We start from the raw sequence: 14,068 nt of genomic DNA, 5'->3' as shown, positions 1-14,068 counted from the left end.
AAAAAAAAAAAATCAACGGATCTTTTTATGATGGATGATTGCTCTAAGATGTACCACATTGTGTGTGGCCATGAGCATAAGTGTCTCTTGGGAATCTGTGAGCTTCACTTGCTTTGGTGTCAAAGTGGGTTTCTTTCTGCTTTGCTTTTTAGTGATGTTTTTCTCTTGGTTTCTTGTTTCAAAGAAGAATTCTTTTAACATTTGTGATTTTCTTTTAAATTCCAATTATGGGAGAAAGTGGCTGTGTGTTTCTTACATGGTATATTTGTCAGGGAAAATCAAGGCAAAATTAATGAAAAACACATTGTATCTTTTTTTTAGGGGGGATTGAATGTCTTTATTAAATAAATGAGTAAACAGCAGCACAAAGCAGCAGCAGTAATTTTGGAAGGAGTGGGAACAAGGTGTAGGGGCAGAATGTCATTATTTATTTCATGGTCTTAACGTAGCTTTAGAATTGTGTCTGAGGCCCACTGATTAGTGGTATCCTATATTGCAAATGAGGAGGAGGCAAGACTAAATACTCAGGACCAAACCTTATGCCTTTTAGAAGGCTAAATCAGAACCTTACAAATTATTTTAATAGCAAGGTTTCTTCTTAAGATTTGAAATCTGATTTTCCTAAGCTAGAATTATCATCCCACAATTAGAGGCAAAGTTGTAAGTGATTAAGCTGAAGAACATCCTTTTGGACTATGGAGGCTGAAAAAAGGATCACAAGTTCAAGTCCAGCATGGACAACTTAGACCCTATCTCAAAATTAAAAAAAATAAAATAAAATGGGCCAGGATATAGTTCAGTTGTAGAACACCCCTGAGTTGAATCCTCAATACTGTAGAAAACAAAGAACACTTTTTGGAAGGAAAAAGTTTCAACTATTTTTAGTGCTTTCCCATATTTGCATTTTTTATAATGTATTATTTCCTCTTGTTTTATACCTTTGCCTCCAATTTCTCTGGGGAAAATAATGTATTATAAGAAGGAACAGAATTAAAAAAGAAGATAATCACCTTAGCATTTTGGAAACCATTCTGTTGTGGCAAATCATCTTAAAAATTAGAAGGTTTTCATTAACTCTGGGAAAAATACTTAATTTACTGGTAACCATAGGAAACTATAAAGGTTTGAGCAATCTTTTTCTTTTGTATGGTGCTAGGAATCAAACCCAAGTTCTCACATGTGCCAAGCTAGTGCTTTACCCTCTGATTTGAGCAATCTTTGAAGCTGATTAAAACTGGAATCAAAACTGTCTTCCATTTTGTACTTCTCTACTACTCCCTGATGCCTCCACAAAGTCTGTTTTCTGGGGTTAATAATCCAGGGAGTGGGTATGGGATTTCTATGATCCAATACTTGATTGCTTGAACCCTTTACTTTAGTTTAAGGGCTTTTGAAAGAAATGGAATAGATAGATAAATAAATAAATAAAAATCAACTGGCAGATTCATCAGCACCACCACATAATAGAGGCTAGAGAATAAGATTAATTTGGGAAAGGAATGAGAAGGAAGGGGTTTGAAAGAGAAGACAATAAGGGCAAGGTGGTGGGAGAGATAAGTCTTGGCCTTAGAGCAAATTCAGTTCCAAGAAGTGGATGCTGGCAACGGGAGCTCTCCAGAAGTTGAAGGTTCTATACTCTAGGAGGGTACCACCTCCTGGGTTTCTCTCTTGCTCTGCTCCTGATGCTTGCCCAGTCATTTTGCCAATGCTGCTGTCCTTGATCTTGTAGGTGCATATATCTGACAGCCCCAGGCCTTCCAGCTCCAACAAATCCAGTTCTGATATAGGCATCCTCCAGAAAAGAAAGGAGCTGTACTGGCTACTCAGAAGATCCCTCATACTTTCCTGTTATCAATGAATTACTAGCGTGTTCCAAAGATGGAGGGAGGGCCTCAGAGGCTCCTGGGTCAAGGTGTCCACATCCTCCTGTATACCTGGAAGGAGTAGCAGCCTTTAGGGGCTGCTGAGGCCCCTCCCATGTTTCTCTAAATTGCAGTGCCTCAGCAGTCCTTGGGGAACCTATGTGCTCAGCTTGGAGCCGGCCAGGTTTCATCTACATTTTCTGTATCTTGGCCATTCAGTGTCCTCTGTGTTCTATGTGACTCAAAAGCAGTGTACACTAGAAAATCATCTTTGCGTTTGAGATACTGTCTATGTATAACCTGTCAGGAGAGTGTTATATTTTAATAGGTTTGTCCTTGCTTTTAAGTCACCAGTGAACTTTACTTTTTATAAAATTATAGTTAGCCAGACTCAAGTTGAAATCTTTTATTAGGGACTTTTATTAATGTTTTATTTTAATTTCCCACCCTGAATTAATTTTTAGGAAAATGAAAAGAAAGTTATGAACAGGGATGCATTTAGAAAACCAGCTTAGCAGTGTACTCAGATGCAGTGGGCTGCACTGCCTGCAGAGGCTGGCATCTTTCCCAAGGCCATGTGCAGAAGGGCTTTTCTTTTCTCTCCTACAGGGCCAATGGAGGTGGTTTCTTCCTCTTCTGCCCTCAGATAAAAAAGATTTCCTCCTTTCTCCTCCTGCTAATCTTCTGGGCAAGATTGTTTGCTAGCTGCATCTATGGGACTCCTGAAGTAGAGGGCCCTGGGCACTCTACCAGGGAACAGATGTTTTTGGAATTTGTGTTGGTCCTGGAGAGGGAAGAGGTGATGCACAATGGACCAGTGTGTGCCGTTGACCCTGCTTGCCGCCTTCTGTCTTCGCCAGCTCCTCTCCTACATCCTAAGTGCTCAGCCCCAGATGAATTATGCAGTTATATTAGCAAGTCAGAATTAGAGATCACTGAAAATTCATAAATATCTACTTGTTATGGCTGTTTTTTCCTCTGTAAAAGAAAATGTTCTTTTCCTTTAAATAAAAGGCAACTTGAAATATCAGTGCTTTTTAACATATAAACTTTTAAGGTTATAGATGAAATAGTTGAATATATATTCATAATATTTACTTAATAAATTTAGTTAAACATTTGTATTTTAAAACATGTTAATTTTTTTCTTATTCTCACATTTAATATTATTTTATTCAAATTCTTTCAAAGTCATACATTTACTACAATCACTTTTTTGATAATTTAACACAGTTTTACAAATGTATCATCTTTCTAGGTATTTGAGACAGCATTTTTGAATACATACTGTCACTCAAAATTTTATCCTTATCTAAAGTACTCATTTGCATAACATTACTGTTTTAAAAAAATCCTTATCAGGTAATATAAATGCTTTTCCCAATGTAACCACTTACTGCATTGTTTGTGTTCTTTAAAACCTTATTCAACAGTTAGCACTTGCAATTGAAGGACTTGCATCCTAATTACTAAATCTGTGATAAACTTCCTTTGCCCCCTTTACCAGTTCAGCCATATTTGCTTGTTACAGCTGTTTTCTTCTACAAAAAGGAAATTTTCTATTTCCCCAAATAAGAGGCAATCTGAAACATCAGTCCCACTTAATATATAAACTTTTATAGATAAATTGTGTAGTGATAATTTTTTTATGTTTAAATGTATAGCCATATTTTTTATGTTTAAACATTCATATTTTTAAATCTGTAAAATGTTCATTTCTTGGCCTATTTTAAATTAATGATATTATTTAAGGTTATAGAACATTGATTATTTCAGCCCTAATGTGTCCTGAGCAGTTTTATTTTCTTTAAATAATTCTGGATTCTTGCTTGGGGTACTGATTCTTTTCCTCCCTTCCACAGTGATGACAGTTTATACCTACATTATCAGGGTGGGCTTGGGTTTTCATTTGTCCACCTTTCATTATTGATGAACCCTGTAATGATAATTTAATCTAATTTATCATTGGGTACAGTTTGAACATCCAAAATGCTTGACACTAGTAGTGTTTTGGATTTCGGAATATTTGGATATAGATATGGATATGTTGGGGATGAAACACAAGTCAAAATCAAATCCATTTACATTTTGGGTACTAGGGATTGAACCCAGGAGTGCTTGTTTACCACTGAGCTACCTCCCCACTTCTTTTTATTTATTTAAAAAAATTTAATACAGAGTCTTGCTAAGTTGCTGAGGGCCAAAAGGTAATTTTGCCTATTATTTTTAGTATGCCTGCATTTTGATTGAGACTGTCAGGTCAGATGTGGGTTTTTCCACTTGTTGTACCATATTCATGCTCAAAATTTTTCAAATTTTGGAGCATTTTGGATTTCAGATTTTCAGATTAGGGATACACCACCTGTTACATTATGTAATATTGCAAGCCCTGAGATATTTTTAGAAATACATTCAAGTGTCTGATAAATATGTGATTTTTAGTATCTACTTAGAGGGTGCCCTCCAAAAGGGTAGATTAAATATTATCATTTCTATGTTGGTTGTAATGTCCATTTTAGGCCATAGATATTAGCAGTATTTGTACCTAACTGCTTTGGAGTTCCTCTTTCTCCATCACTCTCATACTTCAACTTAGTTGAAGGGTAAATCATGAAGTTTATAGATCTGTTTTTTTTGTTTTGTTTTTTTTGTTTTTAATCATTGGTAAGATACATAGAACACAATTGAATGTTTTAATCATTTTTAGGTATAACATTCAGTGGCCTTAAATATACTTAGATTATTCTTAGCCGACCACTGCCCCTATCTCTAGAACTTTTTAATCTTCCCACTCTGAAGCACTTCACCTACTGAACAATAACTGGTATTTATCCCCTCTCTCATCCCATCACACCAACCACCATTCTGTTTTCTGCTTAAGAATCTGACTGCTTCATACAAGTGGAATGATATAATATTTATCATTATGCATCTGACTATTTCATTTAGCACAATATCTTCAAGGTTCATCCATGTCATAGCAGGTGTCAGAACTACTTTCTTGGGGCTGAATCATGTTCCCTTTATGTATATGTCAAGGAGAAAAAAAAATTTCCTCTATGCTAGTGATTAAGACTTACAAGCATTAACAAGAGAAAAAGAAAGAGTTTCTATGGGGGTAACAAAGGGGTTTGCTTAGAAAGGGCAAATGTGGTGTTAGAACAAAAAAGAAATAAGGAGGTTAGTGAGCATGTTGATTTCTGCGGGTGTGAGTCCTGGGGTAGGCCCAGTCCAAGGGAGTTGATGACAGCCTCCTATTCCAGAAGTTGCTACTTTAAATCCTGTTAGGGAAGCTGTAAGAAGCCTTGTTTTGCTTTTTTCCTGCATCTGCCAAATTACAAATGTCTTTAGCTTAAAATAATCTTTTTAAAAAAATATTTTTAGTTGTAGATGGACACAATACCTTTATTTTATTTATTTAGTTTTTTTATGTGGTGCTGGGGACTGAACCCAGTGCCTCACATATGCTAGGCAAGTGCTCTACCACTGAGCCACAACCTCAAGCCCCGCTTAAAATAATCTTTATATCCAAGAAGTTCCCCATGTATACACCACATTTTGTTCTTTCTTTGATCTGTTGATGGATGTTGGGTTGTTTCCATCTTTGTTCCTGTGAATAATGCTGCTTTGGACATTGGGGAATAAATATCTGTTCAAGTTCCTGCTGCTCTTCTGGGTTGTCAAACTAAATGATCAGAGTGCCTCTCCAAAGAACAGTGTTATTTATTTGGGAATGACAGAGCATTGCAATGGGAATGCATTTGTCCTAGTAAACTGTTAGTGAGTGCAAGGAGTTTGAGGCAAGGGGAAGCTATTAAAAAGGGAGAAATTGTTTGGCACACACCTGTAATCCCAGCGGCTTGGGAGGCTGAAGCAGGAGGATCACAAGTTCAAAGCCAGCCTCAGCAACAGGGAGGCACTAAGAAACTGGGTGAAACCCTGTCTCTAAATAAAATACAAAATAGGACTGGGGTTATGGCTCAGTGGTCAAGTTTCCCCTTAGTTCAATCCCTAATACTTCCCCTTGCCCCTCTACCCCCCAAAAGGGGGGACAAATTGACACAGTCTACTTGAATGCAAAGTTCACTGACTGGTCTTGGAGACCCAAAGCAGGAGTTGGTCAGCTCAGTAGTGGAGATGCCCATTGATAGAGGCAAACATTCTGTTAACAGCATGTTATTTATCTAAATTGTTGCGGTCTTAAAGAATGTTCAAGATAAACTCTGTAACTGAAATTTGTGTCTCCTTGTAAGGTATGTAAAGCATGGGGTGCACTTAGAATGAAGGGGAAATATCTTTGGGGGTTTTTAGAAAGTCTTTGAAAAAGCCCTTCTCTCAGACTGGGAAGAGCCCTCCTCCTTCTTAACTTCTCAACTCCACATTGTCTGAGTCTTGACAAGAATGCTTTGGTCTAGGTGTTGGACGTTCACCAGTATACAGGAGAGGTGGAATTGTGCAGTCGAATGATGATCCCATATTTGTTTTGAAGAAACACCATTCTGTCTTTCATATTCCCACCAGCAGTGCAGTTTTCTGATTTCCCACATCTTGGCCAATACTTGTCTGCTAGGTGTGTGTGTGTGTGTGTGTGTGTATGTGTGTGTGTTTATGAGTGTGAAATACCATCTCATTGTGGTTTGGGTTTGTATTTCTCTAACTATTAATGATGTTGAAAATCTTTCATGTATTTAGAGGCCATTTTTATTTAATCTTTGGAAAAATATTTATTATAGTCCTTTGCCAATTTTAAAATATATGGTTCTCAGTTTCTGTGTATCTGAGTAATAACTCATAATGTGATTTTCATCTAAAAATATCTTTTTAGCCTCAGGATTATTTACTTGAAAGAATAATTGTTATTTTTGTCGTGATTTAGAAGGAAAATACTGAATTTGTTTACTTAAAGATTGAGCCTCTCAAATGTACCATATTGGAACCTAGGTTTGGGTATCAATCCTTTATTTATCAGTTACATTGCTATTAACTTTTTATTTTATTTATTTCTTTTGTACTAGAGATTGAACTCAGGGATGTTTTACCCCTGAGCTATACATCTAGTTCTTTTCATTTTTAATTTTGAGATAGGATCTCACCAAGTTGGCTGAGGCTGGCCTTGAATTTGAGGTCCTCCTTTCTCAGCCTCCTAAGTTCCTGGGCATGCACCACTATGCCTGGACTGCCATTAATTTTTCAAAAAAAAAAAAAAGCTGGTTTTGATAAAATCCCCGATTATTTACTTAGGTCTGCAGGTGCCCAGTGGGTAGCTGAAAGCAGGATGAAGCTTGGCATCTCTGCCTCCATCTTGAATCTGTTTCCTCCTTTACTTTAAAATTTGGGTCAGGTCCCTGTTCAGCTCTGCACATAGGCTTGTTAATCATTTAATGGGTATTCACCTAAACAGCAGGCTATAGAGTTTATTAGCTCTAACTTTACCTAACCTATCTCATTCCCTTTCAAGGTCGAGGCAGGATTTGCTGCATCCTGTTTTAGACCCCTGGAGTGGCACATGGAAGACTTCATTCCTTGTCCTACCCCTTCCAGAAAATCACCCCATCACCCTATGATGATATGCAGCCCCCCCCAAACAGGAGTGATCAAATCATGGGGACCAAATTGCCCCTCCCCCACCCAGGGTCCTAGGTCCCAAAGATCAGCATCCCAAGCAACAAGTGGAAGCTTCAGGGCTTCTCTGGAACCACCTCTCAGAACCAAAACCAAAACCTCGATCCACCAGACCACCGTTTGACCAAGACTGCTTGACCCTTGTCCCCTGCCCCAATTCTTCTCTGTTTAAACCTGAAACTCCTGTCAGCACCCCAAGACAGGGCCAAGATGTTGGCTCTTTCTTTGCCTTCCCAGCATGGCCATGTTGACTGAAGTTTTTTACTGCTTTTCACCATTACCTTTTCTGTTTGTTTGTTTTTTTTTTTTTGGGGGGGCAAGTGGGTCCCCCAGAGTCAGGCCTTTGGTTTAGGTCTCTGCTAATAGCTTATTCTTATTTATTTTATTCAAGACAACTAAGTAGTTAATCTCCTTTCTTACCCCTACATAATATTTGGGTTGAATTCTATGTTCTTTAGGCTCCTTTGGGTATCTGAAGTGATTATGTCCATATTTATATTAAAAATTTATTTGGAAAAAGCCTGTAGTATTTAATATACCATTTCACAAGAAAACCTTCTCTTACCATTAAAGGGAAAGAAGGTTCAGTGAAGTCTGGTTATGATTTTATTAAAAAAAATTTTAGAAAGGACCATTGAAAAAAATGTAATTCATATTTTTGTTTTGCATAAGCAAGATTTCTAACAATGAAGAAGTATTATTTGGCCAGGAGTAGTGGTGCATGCCCTATAATCCTAGTGGGTCAGGAGGCTAAGGCAGGAGGATCATAAGTTCAAAGTTAGCCTCAGCAACTTAATAAAGCCTTAAATTCCTTAGCAAGACCCTGTCTCTAAAGATCCAAAAAAGGACTGGAGATGTGGCTCAGTGGTTAAGCGCCCCTGGGTTCAATTCCTGGTAATCCTCCCCACGTCCCCAAATAAATAAATAAATAATAATGGTGTTATTCATCTTAAGTTAATTAAGATAGATCTCTATGGTGACCATAGAATTTAAATTCATGCTTACAAATTTTTAAAAATGTATAATAAAGTATGTATGAAAATTTTATGTTCTATATCTTAGTCTGTGTGTACTGCTATAACAAAATACCGTTAATTACCTGTGTAACTTACGAATAACAGAAATTTGTTTTTTCACACACTTCTGGAGACTGTAAAGTACAACGTCAAGGGGCTGGAAGATTCTGTATTTGGGAGGGCCTGATTTCTGGTTCATAAATGCCATTTTCTAACTGCTTCATAACATGATGGAAGGGGCAAGGGCCCTCCCTCTGAAGTCTCTTTTATGAGGGCACTGATCTCCTTCATGAAACTTCCACCTTCATGACCTAGTCACCTCACCAAAGGCCCCGCCCTGTAACACCTTCACCTTGAGGCTACAGGGGCAGAAAACCTCCATTATCATCCTAGCAGGGTCATAGAATTAAATCAACATAGGCTAGGTTAACAGAAGGAATGAAAGCCAATTTATTTCACAAATTTCATGTGGCACAGGAGCCCTCATAAAGAAATGAAGACTCATAGAAGCACTTAGAATCTATTATTTGTGTCCTGGGTTGGTAAAGGGTAATAAACTGTGAAAATGTGACCAGATCATGGGAGGAGGCTTAAAACATAAGTTCTTCTAATGAGGTCTGTAAGGGATTCTGTCTCAATGTCTCATCTTTGAAGATACAGATGTTGACTTTCCTTCTAGTTTAGGGAGAATGGCATCTTTCACACTGAAATATCTGTTTTTGTCTTCTGCTGCCACAAAACAGCATGAAGGACACAGTGATCTTCTGTGTCTCAAGTCCTTTTGATTTAAATAGTCAATGTATGAGAAGAGCATATTTTAATCCCTTCCTAAGTTAGGACTTCAATGTATGAGTTTTAGGGGGTCACAAACAGTTTTAGCTTTCTGGCAGATTGTAACTTCAGAGAACCAAGAAAGCGTTCGTATATAAAAGGAAAGTGCTGTGAGTTAGGTTTATATCCAGGTTTTAGGTTTTGGTAACTAGATGTTCACTAGGCAGATAAGAATGCTAGGAGAGGCAGAGCAAAGACTTAGAAATATGAAAATTTGCAGTTGTCTTTTGGGATCAACAGTGAAGCTAAGTTGTGGGCATCTGAGCAGCATGATCAGGAGATTGTGTGCTTCTATACGATTGATTGTGCTTGTGATGGTAGATGGATTTTTTATTCCTCCATCTTGGTATATGTTTATTTAAACCTACTTATTAATGTTTACAAAACAAAATTTTTGTTGGAAATCTAGTGTTTGGAAAGAATAAGTTTTACTAGCCTTACAGACACTAAGTAACCAGGATTTGTCACTGCTTAGCACAGCATACAGTATCCTATGAGCAAAACTGTTTTTAGGTCCAGTTCTCCACTCTTATTATCTGGTTTGAATAGCATTATGATGTTCCGGATTTATTCATAAAGTGCTAATGCATTTCTACTTTTCTTCCTCTCAAGATGAAAGAACATTTTGGCATTGATTCCCTCCCATCCATACCCTCAACTGATGGAGATTGTCAACATAGCAGATTTGATGACATGGAAAATCTTAATTCATTAGCCAAAAGCAGTCTGGATTTAGGTATGTGAGTTTTGCTTCTTATAAACACAAATTACATTATTTGCAATCTTTATTTTGTATACAAAATGGATTTCACTGACATACTTTGATTCATTATGATGTTTTAAATTTAAATCTGTTTATTAATCTGCTTCAGAATATGCAAAAGAATAACCATGACTCAGATTTCAACTTAGAATTTTCAGATTCAGTTTTCTGAGAGGGCTACATTTTCTGAACCTCATTTTTCTTTTTATTAGAAGTATGGATTAAAACTAAAACTAGTTCCTTACACTGAAATAAGTTTCTACTAATATATTTTAAAATCTCTAATGCTATTAAGTGGTATTGTTAGATCACTGAATGGGGTGGTTAAATATTAATAAAGAGAGGCATATTTTAAACATTTATGATACATTTTATAGCCATATATTACAGTCAATTTTAGTACATTAACAACTTAGTTTCCATTAAAGATTTCTAAAAATATTGTGCCTCTCCTTGCCTCTCTTTAATATCAGCTCTCAGCTACTTTTGAAAACTTGATTTTAAAACATAATTGTTCTTCATTCAACACTGAAATATTGAATGTCGTTATAATATTAACATCCCTGGGTGAGCTGTATAGTTCCTCCATGCACTGGGATTTACAGAACTACTGTTCAGGATTTATGCTATCTTTTACCTGTTACAGCTCTATGTAAGAAAGATTCTTCCTCTACAGGCATTTCTCCTATTAAGAGATGGAGGGGGGAGAGCTGTAGAAAGTGATGTAACTGTTTTATATGAGATCAGAATTCTGTTATGTAATATCTGCAGAGTGGAGTTCTCATGAGCTGGTAATACCTGTCAGTTCCCTGTGGGTCAAGACAGTGCATGGGTGGTTACTTTTGAGTGTCTGTGACTAGATGTGTCTATCCAATTTTTCAAGATCATATATACTTGGGTGAAAAAAGTGCCTTTTGTTTTTTGGCTCTCAAACTCTCCAGGCATATTACATTGTGAATTCACATTTCTATGATTCTTTGACTACTGAATCCTTGGACATGAGACATAAAATAACATCAATGAATAGGCTATCTGTTTGACTTCCATTGGTTCTCTGTGGCAGTCTTGTCACTTTTAGGACCGGATCTTCTTGTGTGGGGGTGGGCGTCTCCCCTGTGCATTGCAGCATGAGTAGTCACTTCCCTGGCCTCCACCACGGAGGGCAGTGACAGTCCCTCTCCCAGTCTTGATCAAAATCAAAATGTCTCCAGACATTGCCAGATGTCTCCTGGAGGGAAAACTGCCTCTGTGGTTGTAACCACTGCTTTATACCCTCAGGACTGAGAGGAGGAGACTGGATATATGGGTGGGTGTCTGGGGAGTGATGCAAGGGGTAGTTGGGAAGAAGATAGGGGATGATCCAGTTAATTGGATAATCCAGTCCCATTGATCTGAGTCCTGCTTTGTATATCTTCTGAGTGAGTCCAGAGTTCCTTCATGTGCCTTCTGCTGCCTGTGTTAGTCTCTTATGATGCTGTAACAATCTACTCTAGGCCTACTTTCTCACTGTACTGGAGGCTAGAAGTCCTGCTTCAAGGTGCCATCAACACCTGTGAGGGCTCTGGAGAAGAACCTGTTCTTGGCCTCTTTCAGATGCTGGTGGCTTCTGTGTTCTTTGGCTCACAGCTGCATCAGTGCAGTTGCTGCCCCTGTCTTCATGTAGCCTTTTTAGCCTCATCTGGCTCTTCTCTTCTGTCTCTAAAGGACGTCAGTCATTGGATTTAGGGCCCCTTTGTGTAATCAAGATGATCTCACCTCAAGATCTAACATTCATCTGCTAAGACCCTGTTTGCAAATCAGGTCACCTTTTTAGGTCTGGGACATGGATATATCTTTTGGGTGGGAAGCACCATTCAACCACTACATTGCCTGAATCTGTTACTTTGCAAGACCCTAGGTATTCATTCTTCGAGATTGTAACTTTGGGAATGATGCTAAATTCATACATCTTAGACCCGTCCTCACTAAAGAAGCACTTACTTTTAGGAAAAACTTTGAGAACCTCCACAATGCCAAATATTAGGCAAGAATATTTAGATTAGTGCTAACCATGGTGGGTTAAGGGATTATTGGTACAGAGTTGTTAAAAATTTCATCGGCATGTATGTTGAGTTAATTCTGTTCTAATTGTCATTTTCCTCTTGAGATCTCTGTCCAGCAAATATGACTCTACTTCAGTCCCAGACCCCTCTGTACTAAGCTGTTAACCTGCCATATCACCAGGCAAGCCCCTGGCCTCTCCACACCTTTCCATTTCCTCAGTTGTGAACTGAAGGATTTGGTCTAAGTGTTCTCTGAGGCCCCTTTCAAATCCATAGCTTGTTATCTATTCTCTTAGTAACAGGCAATTTTAGATTTATCTATAGGCCAATCTAAACACCATTTTTGAGAACCTGTGTGTTAAGGACTATTCTTGACCCTGAGATTAATCCAAAATGATGTATAACTATGGGCTGGTTATGTAGCTCAGTGGCAAAATGCATGCTGGGTTTAAGCCTTAGCACTACTAAAACAACAATAAAAAAAACCCAAACCAATATTGTGTTATCTTTAAGGTTCTTATACTCTTCATGAGCTATGAAACTACACCTACAAAATCACATGGCTAATAATATAAGGCATACAAGCTAAATTCCAAAGAGTAATACACTTGGTGTAGCAGGATTTCAAACAGAAAGTAATTCCATTTTCCTGTCTCCTACTGCCCTGTCCTGGATTGTACCTACAGTGGCCTTGGATGAATTTCCATCATTGGCCCCAAGAGCCAGTGCATGTACTCATCTGCAGGCCTGTCTTGTGCTGTATCCTAAGCTTCTGAAGGACAGGATGTATCTGATTCTGTTACCATAGTATGCACTCAAGAAACGTTTGTTCAATGAGAAAGTGATATACTGCTCTTGGAGTTATTCCACAGCATGCCAGCCCTCTAATTTTTTTTTCTTTCATTTGCTCAGTTAGGCAGTCACCCAAACCCCCCTCTACTTGGATTCTTCTTGCCTTTTTTTGGTACCATTCTGACCAAGTAATAAACCTTTTGAAAATTACCCCCTTCCTTTCCTGTAAGCATTAACTTGCATTTATCCAGAAGTGTTTTATTTATTTTTTTTTAAGCTTCCCTGTTTTTCTAACCTCTGTGCCCCTGTTTTGGCCATTACCTAACAACTGGAGAGGCCCTCCAGGACGTGATTTATTTTATGGGCTCCTGGGTCCTGTGGTGCACTTGGAGAACAGCTCTGTAAAGTGTGTGTCAAGCACTGTGAGAGGTGAGAAATGTGTGCCTGAGCACCCACAAGGGTCCATCGAGGAGGCAGTAGAGCAAAGGGCACGGGCAGCCTTTGCATGCAGTGGGTAATGAAAAGTTTAAACAAACTGCAGAACCTGTGCAGCCCAACTGTGTAATTTAACAGACTGCTTTTACCAACAAAGCTGCATGAGAAATAGCTCTGCAAATAGAACCAGATCCCTGGTCTTAGGCTTGGTCTCTGGTTTTAGGCCATCCTGCCTGAGTCTTGCCCCCACCTCCAGGCCCTCTTCAGTGTTTGTGCTTTCTCAAAATAAAATAAAGTATAGAAGCTACATTAGACCTTTTATCTTTATCACATTTTCTAGCTTAAGTTCTGTAAGAAATTTTTAAAAATCCACAAGAAGCATCAAATCAAATAATAGATGTCTATAATCTTAATAAGGATTACAATTTACTTATTATCATTTCGATCAAAGCCATGCTATTTACTATTATCCAAGGGCTATGGTTTGAACCTGGAATATCCCAGAAAAGCTCATGTGTTGAAGACTTGGTCCCCAGACTGTGATAGAGACAGCTCAGAGGTGGAGCTCTTAGGAAGTAATTGGATCATGAGAACTCTGACCTCACTGATGGATTAATCTACTGATGGATTCATTGCTGAATGGACTATTGGTAGGAGATGTGACCAAGTTGAAAGGCATGGGTCCTTAGGGGGTGTGCCTTTGGA

At 38.2% G+C, this 14,068-nt stretch overlaps 2 protein-coding genes across 7 annotated transcripts in view; one reads left to right on the top strand and one right to left on the bottom strand.

The window, feature by feature from the left end:
• Positions 1–14,068, top strand: part of PATJ (PATJ crumbs cell polarity complex component) — a 346,985-nt gene that overhangs the window by 103,258 nt on the left and 229,659 nt on the right. For all 6 annotated transcript variants that reach the window (XM_081306348.1, XM_081306345.1, XM_081306347.1 and 3 more), the window contains one exon: positions 9,944–10,067. In XM_081306348.1, coding sequence (XP_081162474.1) covers positions 9,944–10,067 — 124 coding nt within the window. The remainder of the gene's footprint in view (positions 1–9,943; positions 10,068–14,068) is intronic.
• Positions 12–3,150, bottom strand: LOC308655924 (protein AF1q-like). The gene has a single exon (XM_081306373.1). The coding sequence runs from the start codon at positions 1,837–1,839 to the stop codon at positions 1,567–1,569; it is 273 nt and encodes a 90-aa protein (XP_081162499.1). The 5' UTR covers positions 1,840–3,150; the 3' UTR covers positions 12–1,566.

The sequence above is a fragment of the Spermophilus citellus genome (assembly GCF_964194105.1).
Source record: "Spermophilus citellus genome assembly, chromosome: 9".
Classification (NCBI taxonomy): Eukaryota; Metazoa; Chordata; class Mammalia; order Rodentia; family Sciuridae; genus Spermophilus; species Spermophilus citellus.
The sequence above is the reverse complement of the archived record's forward strand: the minus strand, read 5'-3'. Positions and strand labels throughout refer to the sequence as shown.

Bases quoted from the DNA above. Each gene is read 5' to 3' on its own strand.
- LOC308655924 (XM_081306373.1), bottom strand. From the start codon at position 1,839: ATGAGGGATCTTCTGAGTAGCCAGTACAGCTCCTTTCTTTTCTGGAGG.